Consider the following 12950-nt stretch of genomic DNA (forward strand, 5'->3'; position numbering starts at 1 on the left):
AATCTGATTTTATAAATAAATTTTGCATAAAATTTTTAATAGGAATATGCACCAATTGAGATTGCGATCTAGAATAAAGATTGGTTAAAATTCAGTTTTATTTTATTTAAATTAATTTTTTTATGTTTTTAAATTATTTTAATATGCTGATATTAAAAATAAATTTTTTAAAATAAAAAAATATATATTATTTCAATATATTTTTAAGTAAAAAATTATTGAGTTGTCTTTGTTGTTTTTCATATGTTTTCAGGTATAAAATTGGTTGAAAATGAATTGTTTGGTTTAAAAAATAAAAGGTCAGTTTCTACCATGTTTCCAGCCAGTTAGGTTAGTGGTAACTAGGCTAGTTGGGCTGTTGAAAACTAGGCAAGTAGATAATATATCATTTGCCTCAACACACACGATGTGTCATCCTCTTTAGTTTTTTTTTTTTTTTAAAAAAAAAATAAGAGGTGAATGACACAATTAAAAAAAAAAGAAAAAAAAGAAGCAACGCCAGACGTGCGGGTCATACCTTCAAATTGCACGCTTTTGACCCTTTAATATCCTTTTTTTATTTGTTTAGCACTCAAAAGAATAAAATTACCATGTTAATTCAATTAAACTTAGATTTTAACATGATTTTTAAATAACATCGTAAATGTTTATTTGAATTTTAATAAATTTTTTCATTTATTACCATCTAATATGAAAATAACAATATTAATAATAAATTGTTCATAAAAATTTAATTCAAATGCTTTTTTTTTGTTTATAAAATTTTTAAATATGATTTTAACACATTTTTATATATAGATAGATATATATTTTTTTGTTTTCCATCATACAAAAAACATGCACATAATATTTTAATATTTTTTTAATTTATTTTAACTATCATATTTGTTTTTAACATAAACAATGATTTTAATTTAAAGCCTCAGCTGCTACAGGAGAACATCGTTTTAACAAGAAAACATAGTTTTGGTTTAGTATTTCCTTTTTATATAATTTACAATTAGAATTATAATATAATTATAATTTGTTAAACAGGAAGGTGATTTATATGTTCTCTAAATCAAGTCATAATTACGCCTCTTTTCTTCCAAACAACACAAGTCCCTTTATTCTCGAAGCCACAGCCATGCCAGGATATCACATCTTGTCGTATTTCTCACCAGTAACATTCCTCCGTATAAATCACCCTATATCTAGTAGTTTTAGTGGGAGAATACATAGTTAAAAATTGAGAAATTATTATATATATATATATATAAACTAAGGCTCCGTTTGTTTGCAGGAAAGTGGTTTCCTTTTGGAAAGTGAATTCCTGGAAAGTGAATTCCGGGAAAGTATTTTCCGATGTTTGGTAGTGTTATGGAAAATGAACTGGAAAACACTTTCCAGTGTTTGGTTGTGTTATGGAAAATAAACTGGAAAATAATTTAATAATGAATTAAATTTTTTTTCAAGTTTATCTAATATATATATAAAATATTTAATATAAAATATTTAATCACTTACAATTGTCATAACCCAATTTTGACCTTTTTTATTTTTATTATTTAAAAAAAATAATAAAAAATAAAAATAAAATAAATGAAGGATGAATTAAAATTTGGGTTAAGGGCAACATGATTGGAAGTTTAAAGATTTAATTAAACTCTTGACTAGGTTAATTAATTAAATCAAGGGTTTAATTGGAAATTGATTTAATTAAATTTTAGATTATTTTAATTAATGAAATCAAGAGTTTAATTAAAGAATTAAGTACTTAATTAATCAAAAACCCGGGACTTAAATAAAATAACCTTTGCATTTTAATTCACTGCTACAGTAGCAATGAATTATAATTCGCTGCTACAGTAACTGTGAACTGTAGCAGTGAATTATAATTCGCCATCTCTGCATTTTAATTCACTGCTACAGTAGCAGTGAATTATAATTCGCTGCTACAGTAGCAGTGAAACTGTAGAAGTGAATTATCTTTCCTTTCTCAAAGCAAGTGATTGTATGTTGACTGGAATTAAGTTTCCGTTGACTTACTGTTTCAGTTTGTTACCAAACATGGGAAAGTAAGGAAAACGAATTCCAGGAATTCGTTTTCCTTGAAACAAACAGAGCATAAGAGAAATAAGTAAAATATTGTGGAGCAAGATTGTAACGTGGATGGCTACGGTATAATAATATTTTTATCTTTTACGATGCAAGTCAAGAAAGTGTAAATTGGAGAGTAAAATAATCTTTTCACTCAAATAAATCGGGGTTAGGGTGGTCTTTTTATCTTTTTAAAATGTCATTCTAAGTATAATTTTGAAATCCGGTCCAGCTTGATGGGTCGACCTGGACCTGAAACTGGGCCGGGTCTAAGTAAAAATCTATCAAAAATTTAGTTTAATGAAACTTGGTCGACCTAGAACCCGGCCAATTCAGGTAAACCCGACTGAGATCCGGCTTTATTTTTTTTCAATTGTCTTGCTCTTTATCTCTCCTTCAAGCAAGCAGCACTAAAAGTAGGATGAAAGCAAGCAAGGAGTGTAAGCCAGTTGCCCGATAGGGTAAGGAGAGGGAGCTGGGAATGAGCTTGATTAGTCGGGACCAAGAAGGGATAGAGTTGAAAGAGAGGATTTGAAGCAGGTCGTCCATAGTCCAGAGGTGAGTCTCGACTGACTTTCCTTTAAGAAGGTGCAAGCAGTTACTATGAGCTAGAATGACTGTGTGGCTGTAAAAGAAAAGAATGGGGAAAACAAGTGAAATTGGAGGGCTAATATCAGTAATAACAGTCTCCTTTTTCTTTTTTCAATCAAATTTTGTTTCTTTTGCTGATGGCCCTTTTAGTTTCTCTCCTTTCTCTTCTTCAAACCCTTCTCCTTCCCTTCAATCTTCTTCGCTTTCTTCTTCTGTACAATCTCATCCATCCATTATGCCTCAATCAACTGTGCCGAGTAATCTAGAGCTCCTAGAAATGGCATTTGCTGGGTTTGATCCTGAGACTTTAGAGAGAGGTGCTAAGGTTCTAAGAGAGTAATCCTCTTCCTCTCATGCTAAAAAGGTTAAAACTTTTCAAGGTATTCACCCACATGTATAGCATGTAAAGGTGTCTGTACTCTTTTGTGGTTTTGGTAGTGGGATTCATGGAAAATTTATGGAAATGGATCTTCATTGTTTTTGCTAGGTTTTTGAAATTGAAATTGGATTTTCTTCATTGAGTTTTTTGTTGGGTTTTTAATTGGTGCATTTTTGAGGAGTTGGTGAAATGTTTTTTTTTTTTTTGGTTAATCCAGGTCAATTCATCTAACTCATGACTCAATCATTAGATTGGATTAATTATCGGGTCGGGTTTAAAAACTATGATCCTAAAGACTCTTTGGTTTTTTTACTCTTTTCAAAATAATAAAAAAATTAAATTACTTTTAAAAAAAAAAAAAATACTAAACGTGTTGTTAGGGTTTTTTGGTTTTTTTATCATGTTTTTTTTTTATTATTATTATTATCAAGTGGAATAGGGGGCAATATGATCTTTTGATAAATAAAAAAAAATAAAAAGATCTTGGTGCATGTAGAGCTTGTTCTAGCAAATATGAGTAGCCTATATTCTTAAAGAAGTGCATCCGGCTCTTCAGTCAACCAAACAATGCCTTCAAAGACGATGTAGGAACATTGCATTGAGATCTTTATTATGGTAAAGCACATGTCAGTGGATGACTAGTGATCGGGATCCAATAGACTCTTTCCTTTTTCTTCTTTTCCTGCTTTTCTCTCTTCTTCGGTAAAATACAAAAGTGTTTTTTTTTTTATATTAAATTTGATTTTTATTCTTGCAATTGCTATTTATCTCTCTCTATCATTTTTTTTTAATTCGATTTTGTTTTCAATATCATCCCTTAACATTTAATTTTAATTTATTTTTATATCAAATTTGATCTCTATTCTTTCTATTACTATTGTTTCGTTTTAAATCCTTTTTTTTTTTTATTATTGTTTTCCCCCAATTTCATCTCTCAACATTTTGTGGTTAAGAATTTTACTTTGTTTTTTTATAGGGTTTGCTTTTTATGATATCAGTCTCGGGCTAGTGACAAAGGTCTTTAGATATTAAACGCATTGCTTTGGTCTTTTTTAAGTTTTTTTTTAATATTTTTTTATTCTTTATATTTGATTTATTATGAATTGAATTGATTTTCACACTATTTGTTTTTTGCTTTCTCATCTAAAGAGTTATTCTAATCCTATGTCTATAGTCACGATATTAACATGCTACTAACTTAGATGGACTTAATTTTTTTTTTCCATTAAATTATTTAATAATTAAATTGTATTGTTATATTTAGTTTACTTTTAATAGAGCTCAATATCCATTTTAATGAAGTTACCTTAATATCATAATCAGGTCACAGAGTTGTCGTGCTAATCTAAATAAACTCAAATTAGTGGTTTTTTCTTTTTTTTTTTCATTGCCAATATTTTTTTTATTTTTATTTATATTATCAAAATTATACAATTATATTAAACCCAGTCATATTAATGATTCAATTGCAAAACAAGAACGACCTATCGAGTAATACCTATAGCTGTTGAGCGATAAACCGAGATCTCTACCTTCCTACAAAGATTGTTGCAACAAGGAGATAAGTGAATTGATCCCAGTTTCAGGACTTGTCAGGGATGAAATCCAATTAGACGATTCTATTAGTTGCTTTTTCACCAGAAACTGTTGGAAGGGTGACATTGAAAATATGAAATATATAGTTAAGGGCAAAATCAATTGCCACATGAACAACAGAGTAAGTGGGGATAATTTTTGTAGTTTACCCAAACCTTTATAACTAACATATCTTCAACAGAGACACAATTTCAGAGTCGTATATGTACTGTGTTGAATATTACTACACATCACTTCACCTCTATGCTGCAAAGGATTTACCACAGCCACATGTCTTTGTAGCATTTGGGTTCTTGAAAGAGAAACCTCCACCGATAAGAGCATCACTGTAATCCAATTGCATCCCAAATATGAAGAGGAGGCTCTTCGGATCACAAACTGCAAAGCAAACATAAATAGGTAGGTAAATTTGTCAAAAATAACCTAGAATTTAAAAAAGCACAATCTTGTTTCACATAAGCATAGGATAGTAGTGTGAATTTCGCTAGCTGATTACATTGTCTAAGCATGGCAGACAGGTGGTACCCAGTTTTCGTGAAAGTGGTATATGCTTGCTACAGAAATCAGAGCAAAGACACAATTACCAGTATCCATGTTCAAGAAATAGCCTTGGCTACCACTACTAAAATTCAATAAAATCAAAGAAAGGATGATTATGGGCTCAAACCATGTGCGTTCAAACAAGTCAATCTTGGATCACAAAATAAAAGGACAATGGCATATAAGAGAGAATCCTCAAAAAGTAAGATCTGAAAAACACCAAAAAGTTGCAACCAAGACTTAATCTGACAACTTGTTGAAAGCTTGCGCATAGTAACATAGTTTGATGATATTTGCAAGAAGATATAAACGGGACAAAACACGTGTTTTATCAAGAGTTGAAGAATTGAACATGATCGAGATCTAATTTTGCATTTTCTTATAACCAACAATAAGAATTATTCTGCAACTGGGGTTTCAACTTTTAATACTCAATAATTACTGCAGACATGTTCATTTGAAAGATGATTGAATTCAAGCTCAGATTTCCAATAAAAGCATAACCACATCAGCAGGCTAGGCAGCCTGCTACTGTGTGATTGCAGATTAAGACCTAGTTAAGAGTCTGTTAATTGATGTAATATCAGGTTTGGCTCTGCAATTCTTGTCCTTCCCTATCTTGAACAAGAAAGTGAGAGAGGCCTTCTAGAAAAAGTAATCAGAACCATGTTAGGGTCTCGGAAGGGAACCTGCTGATAATCCTCCTAGAAACCCTGGTTGGTTTGGTAGAAACTGAACTTGCGTTTATTTCCTGTATGGAACCTTTTAATAAGGTCAAGGTCATTACAATTTACAACTAATGCAAGAGATAAAAGTCCTAGAACTATGATACTTCCTAAAGATAAATATCAATTAATGGGTTCTAAACAACAAGTATCCTCGTGCAAATATCCTAATACAAGTTATTTTGTTATGCAACACTGTTTCCCGTTCTATCTATGTTTAACTCCTTTGTACACCGATGCACATATGATAAGTTGGATTCCAATGGAATTATGGAAGAATTTGTACAAGAGAGGGGATAAAATGCCAAAGCAAAAACAAGTATCGACTCCTAAGGCAGCCTTGTTTATCTGTCAAATTTCTACATTTTGTTCCTAAATTCCCAATTTTCATCATGGAATATTATATCTTGACACCCTAAAGTGGGTGACATTTCATCCAATTTAGAGTTCCTGACTTTTGGACCATCCAGCTTTGAGTCTGTCACAAAACTATGAGTTCTGCTAAGCTACTACAGTGATAACTGAACATCCCCTAACCCATTCACATATACAAGGACCTGCTTATGCAAGAAAAGATTGTGAGGGTTATACAATGATGTAAAGCAATAGTATATGACGAATAAACCTGAGGGTATGCTGATATGTTAGAATGATATTTGACTATATAAATTGCTTTCAATCAAACAGCTAACCTCATGAAGAAAACATACTCAATTTATTTGTTTGGATTCAAATACCAAACTGTTTGGTAATAAATTGTTGTGTTATGTTATTAGTAAGATCATTTAAATTAAAATTAAAATTAATATTAAGAAATAACTTAAATTAATCAACTTCTTTAATAAATTAAACAGTTTCCTTAGAAACTAAATGAATTGCTTAAGAAACGAAATTCTTTCTTTAGAAAAACATATAAATATCATAAAAAAGCATAAGTAAGAAATTAACAATAATCCCAACTTATATTTTTTCTAGTAAATAAGAATGCTAAATAATTTAATTAAGATCGACACAAGGTAAAAACTAGTATACTTGAGATAAAATAATTGAGGTTAGATGATTTTAATATCCTAACCAAATACTTTTTGGACATAGGGTCAGTTTCAAAGTAACCAAAGCACAATAATTAAATTTCCATCATGTTTTGATGCCACTCAAACACTTCCAGTTCGAGTATCTTCATGCCATAGATGTTTCACCTGCATTAGCTGCTTCAAACTAGCCTAACAAATTTTACATATCTTCATCATATTTCAATGACAATCTAAGTTTAAATTTGATTATGCTCATTTTTAATTATAATTTATTAACAATTTCAACCATCCACCTTGATATGCTTTTCTACCTATTCATAAAGAATCACATCATTTGATGGTCAAAAGTGACTCAAAAGTATTGAGCTGAATCTTATCCCCATCACATTCAATCCTAAAGTGATAATTCTATCCCAGTGGACGAGAAAAAATTGCTATATAGTTATGCAGAACCATAGTTCAATTACTGTAGAGGACAGCCAGGCGATGTTTAATTTTTCTTGCATTTATAGGATGAAAGACATCATATTTCACCAAAGAATAGATGAATCAACAAACAAATACCATTTATAGATGAGAGAATCCCATTACTACCCACACAAACACCTTCCTCCTCAACCCAACTCATCCAATACATTTGTATCCATGGCTCTTATTCATATTTTCATTATCCTACAATTAATGCATTTCGGTCTTATGTTGCTTAACTTAACCACTAATCACCCTTATATCAAGATCCTCCTAAATAAACCACTACGTTGAGCACATGCTCTTCAATACTATACACAATACGACTTACGAAGCTCTTTCTTTCTAATCATGTGTTTCAAATGCTCTCTAAGCACAATTCCTCATCTATCAACAAACTCCATTGGCAAAATACCACAACAAACAACTAAGACTAAAGGTGTCCCAGTCCTGCTCACATAAAAATAAGACTCGCAGAGTGGTTATCCATGGCGAGTCCCGCTTTGTTTGTACCATTGGCTATATGGGACTAAACACCTCCCTTATTTGTACCAGTATTTGGTGCACACCTTGAAATGACAAACATTATTTATGTTCTTGTCCCAACTAGGAAGGTGGGACGATCTCTCCGGTCCAGTCTATACGTATCAACAATTACATAACAAGAAACGAAAAGAAAAGAAAAGACGATGCAAACAGAAACACTTACCTATTACAAATCCGTTACATTCAATGATGGAATCATCGGGTCTAGCATTGGCACGATTCTCAAAATCCATAGTGTAAGACATACCAGAGCATCCACCTTGTTTAACCCCAATTCTTAAGCACAGATCTTCATTTCTATCATTTTTCATCCTATTCAAATGCTTCAACGCATTCTCCGTCACCGATATAGCCGGCGCCACCCCCTCCAACGGCGGCGAAGCTGTAATTATGAGCCACAACAACAACAACCACAGAGTCACATGCTATAATAATTAACAAGAGAGTTGAGTTGAAATGAGATGAATTACCTAGGGATGAAGTTGAGCGAAGAGAAAGAGAAGGGTTTCGACGGCTGAGATTCGATGTGGCGAATCGGAAAGAGAGAGAATTTGGAGGAGAAGAGAAAGAGAGAGTTCTTTTATTAGAGTAATCTGGTAATCGGAGAAGAGGAGGAGAGTACGGTGGTGCTGTTGTTGAAGAGAAGAGCGCCATGGCTGGACTCCCTACGGCGATTGATTGATCGATTAATCAAAGGTTTGATGAGAAGACGCAGCCGTTCCAAATTTGTCCACTGGTCAACATTATTTCATTTTTTTCTTATATCGTGTTTATAATATATATGGTACTACAATTTTTTGAGTTCTTTTCTTTTTGTTTTATTTGGACTCAAATTTTAAGGCTATAGAATGAATCGAATAAAATATTTATTTTTCTTGTGTTCGGCTGTTTGCATGAGAAACTTATTATGTTATCATTCATGTAATATTAATTAAAATCTAAAAGATAATATTTATTTGAACATTTAACTTAATTTAACAACATATTAAAATTGATGGTGTTTTTGCTGTGAAGCACCACCTAATAAAATATTATTCAACAATAGTACTTTATATTGTGTGGTTCATGATTTTTATTTATTTATTTTCTATAAAATTATTTTAATTTTAAAATTTAGATTGTGAATTTGAATGAATAATTCGGTTAAATTAAGTTTTTTTTTTTTTTATTTCATCCCTCAATTTATTGATTGGACATTATAATTCATGATTTATTTTAATTTTTTTTCTATAAAATTATTCAGTTTTATGATTCATTTGAATAACACTTTGTTTTTTAAAAAGAAAATTTAATTTTATCTTTTAATATTTGATTTGCTAGGGATTGAGCTTCATAAATTTTTTTATTTACTTTTTATGAGATTGTCTTAGTCTCAAAACTTAGTTAGTGGAATTTGATGAGGCATCTTGATTGACTCTGATTATTTTTAAATTTTATCCTTTAGTATTTTAATGATTAAGAATTAAATTTCATAATTTATGTTAGATTACTTTCTAGGAAGTTATTCATGTCTTATTATCCAAATCACAAGTTTGTTAGGTTAACAAAAAATCATATTTTTTAGTTTTTTTTTTAAACTTCATTCTTCAAAATAGATTGATTGAGAATTGTGATTCATAATTTATTTTGGTTTATTTTCTATAAGGTTATCTCAATCTTATGACTTAGGTCACGAGTTCAGTTGTTTAACTTAGGTTGAACTTAAGTCATTTTTTATGTTTTTTTTAATTAATTTTTTTTTTCAATTTCATTATTTAACAGTAAGTTGGTTGGGAAATAAGTTTCATAAATTTGTTTTGATTTTTTTCTATAAGGATTTTCTAGGTCTCATAACCCAAATTGTTGTGAGTTTGGTAGGTTAACCTAGGTTGACTCGAGCTAGTTTTTTTTTTTTTTATTTATTCCATCATTCAACATAGTATTAATTGTGAATTAGGCTTCACAATTTGTTTTGATTTGCTTTTTGTTAAGGTTATCATGGTCTCAAGATTAAGATTGTAAATTTGGCAGGTTAACCTGGGTTAATTCAATATATCATCGTCTTAGTATTTAAAAAACAAAATTGTTCTTAAATTTTCTTTTCAGTTAAATTATGTTTTTACCAGTTGTCTAAGTTATCTTTGGTCTTGCAAAATCGACCTAGTCATATCAAGTCAACCTCAACACTACTTGTTTTTTCTAGAAAAAACACTAGCAATGCTTGAAATTTTTTTTTTACATTAAAAAAAATTGATCCAACCCACAACATAAAGTGAACCAATGACATAGTAAAAGCACTATAACATATGAGGGACATGTAGATTTGCACCATGATTTTTTTAGCCTCTTAGTTTTTTTTTTTAGTCCCTCAAACTTTTTTTTTTCTTTTTATTTGGTCCTCTAGCATTATATTTATTTGAAATTGGTCTTGATTTGTTTTTTATGCTGTTGTATGAGGATCTCGAGGTGTCAGAGTAATATTTCATCACTTGGTTAATCCTCGATTTTACAAAATAAAATTTAATTCCATCGATTTAGAGGATTTAAAGCTTTGAGGATCGAATTCGAGACAAACAAATATTTGATCCTTTTTTATTTTTTGCTAATATTATGGATTGATTTGTATAGTTAGGGGAAGAATTTATTTTTTTTTTGTCACACAATTTTTTTTTTAATATTTGATCCATTTACATTGATTTTATTTGTGATTTGATTTTATAATTTTTTTTTGCCTAAATATGGGGGGTTACTGCAAAGTCTGGGGAAAATTCTGGCATATATGGTTGATACTCAATTTGAAAAAATAAAATAAAATTAAGTTGATGTAAAATAATTAAGTTTTAGAAGACCAAAATTTAAACTAAAAAAAATATAGTAGACAAGAATGGATGGACAAGTTAGCTATGGTGGCACATGGACCATATGTGCTAGCATGTGGAGGAGGCCCGCCACTTTCAAGTAATGCGTGCAACCTCCTCTAATGGTCAAAAACTGGTTGTCTATTATGACGTCTAAAGGGCCATGATGAAGTGTATCCATTGGGGTAGTGCATATCAGTTGATGGTAGAATTCTTCATTCTCCCTCTTTATTCATCTCTCTTCTCATCAAGATTCGTGCTGACCTATCCAAAATTTAAAGGTGTCATGTCATTTTTATTTTTTATTTTTATTTTTTTTTTTTTTTTTCTTTGGGTCATTTTTTAAAATTGATTTTTTTTTTTAGTTTCATCCTTTAATATTAGGTTTGTTTAGAATTAAGCTTCATGAATATTTTTTTTCTTGTAAAGTGATCATGGTCTCATAACCCAAATCATAATTTTGAAAGTTTAACCCAAATTGATATCGGTCTACTTTTTAGATCCTTTTCTTACACTACTGTTTTTTCAATTTCATCATTCAACATTAAATTTATTGGGAATTGAGCTTCGTATGTTCTTTACTTTCTCTTATGTGGGATTAACCTGGTCTCATAACCTAGATTAGGGTTTGGTGGGTTGTTTAGGGTTGACTTAAGTCTTTTTTTTTTTTTTTTAAGATTTAATTTTTTTTTGTTTTTGTCCTTCAATAGTTAATTGGTTTGGTAATTGGACATTTTGCCCTCTATTAGGTTAAATCATTTACATGATTCTAGCTTGTAGGGTTTAACAGAACTTGTTTGTGTTTGTTGTTTTTTTTATTTTTTATATTATTTTTTTTTCAATTTCATCCTTATTCATTTGGATATTAAGCATTGTATATATATTTTTTTAACTTGCTTTCTATGGAAATTGTCCCAACCTAACAACTCAGGTGTCGGTTTGTCATGCTATCTTGAATCGACAAGAGTCATTTTTTTGTTTTTAATTTTAGCATTAAACATTAGATTGTCTGAGAATTTAGCTTCATGATTTTTATCCTTTTGACTTGTATTTTTTTTTTAGGTTGTTTTGATGACTTTTTTTTTTACAAAGATTCAACCAATTTATAGTTGTTATTATTTTTTTTATCATATAATTAAATGAAGTCAACTTATTGGATTCAACAACATGTCTATAACTTGAGTCACATATTTTTTTTTATAATTTTTTAAAGCATGCTAACAAAACTTGAATACTTTTTTTTTTTTATTAAAAATAAATCTGATGCCTTGATATAGTTTAGGCCACCCATTTAATATTTATTAGATGAGTTTTCTACTGTATTTAGTATATGTTTGTTTTTGCTGCTAAGTTTACTTTTAATGATTTCACCTGTACAATTCTAAGGCTTCGAAAATAACCATTTTATAACTATAGTAGGTGATCCAGCGATAAGAACTTGGTACTAAGGGGTTAGCTCCCATGTGGTTTCAAATTTGAGTTATGTGATTGCTAATATAATGGCCACTGGAGGCTTATATTGTTGTTAACTTCAAGGAGCCGTAGATTAGTCGAGTACGCATAAGCTAGCCCGGACACTTCATATTAATAAAAAAGAAAAAAATAACCACTCTATATATATATATAAAAAGGTTCCCATTCTCATATACATCTAGTAATTAAATCTTTTTTTTTTTGGTTGATTGAGGTATACTCTAACTGTGATTATTTTAAAAATTTTATTAAACAATTAATGTTATTAAGATGGTGTGGTTATTTTTAATAACAATGATGTTTGTTTAAATATATTATTACAATTTAAATTCAGATTTTTATACTAGTCCAGGTCCATGTATTGATTAGATTTAAAAATTAGGTCTGAAATTAATCCTATTAAATGTTTCTTAGCCCAATCTAATTTCTAGGTTTTTATTAGACAAGCCCAAACCTAATTAATTTGGATTCTAACTTAAGTTAAAAATATAATATTGATTATTCCTTTCTAAGATCCAATATCTGTTTGGTTTTTAATTCTATCTCAATTTAGGCACATTGAATAATTATTATTAGCCCTAAACCTTAAGTCCAGTAACTTATATTTTTCCTTTGGATGAAAATTTTGCCAATAAAATCATCAAAGAAAATTTTGCCAATAATAATAATAATAATAATAATA

General features: G+C 29.9%; 1 protein-coding gene across 1 annotated transcript; it reads right to left on the minus strand.

Moving 5' to 3' along the window:
* Positions 1 to 4710: 4710 nt before the first annotated feature.
* Positions 4711 to 8723, minus strand: LOC118049656 (iron-sulfur assembly protein IscA, chloroplastic). Its single transcript, XM_035059713.2, has 3 exons — positions 8429 to 8723; positions 8122 to 8340; positions 4711 to 5023 (listed from the first exon to the last, which is right to left on the minus strand). Exons 1-3 carry the CDS (start codon positions 8610 to 8612, stop codon positions 4887 to 4889), a joined length of 540 nt encoding a protein of 179 aa, XP_034915604.1. The 5' UTR covers positions 8613 to 8723; the 3' UTR covers positions 4711 to 4886.
* Positions 8724 to 12950: the final 4227 nt, after the last annotated feature.

The sequence above is a fragment of the Populus alba genome, chromosome 7 (assembly GCF_005239225.2).
Source record: "Populus alba chromosome 7, ASM523922v2, whole genome shotgun sequence".
NCBI lineage: Eukaryota > Viridiplantae > Streptophyta > Magnoliopsida > Malpighiales > Salicaceae > Populus > Populus alba.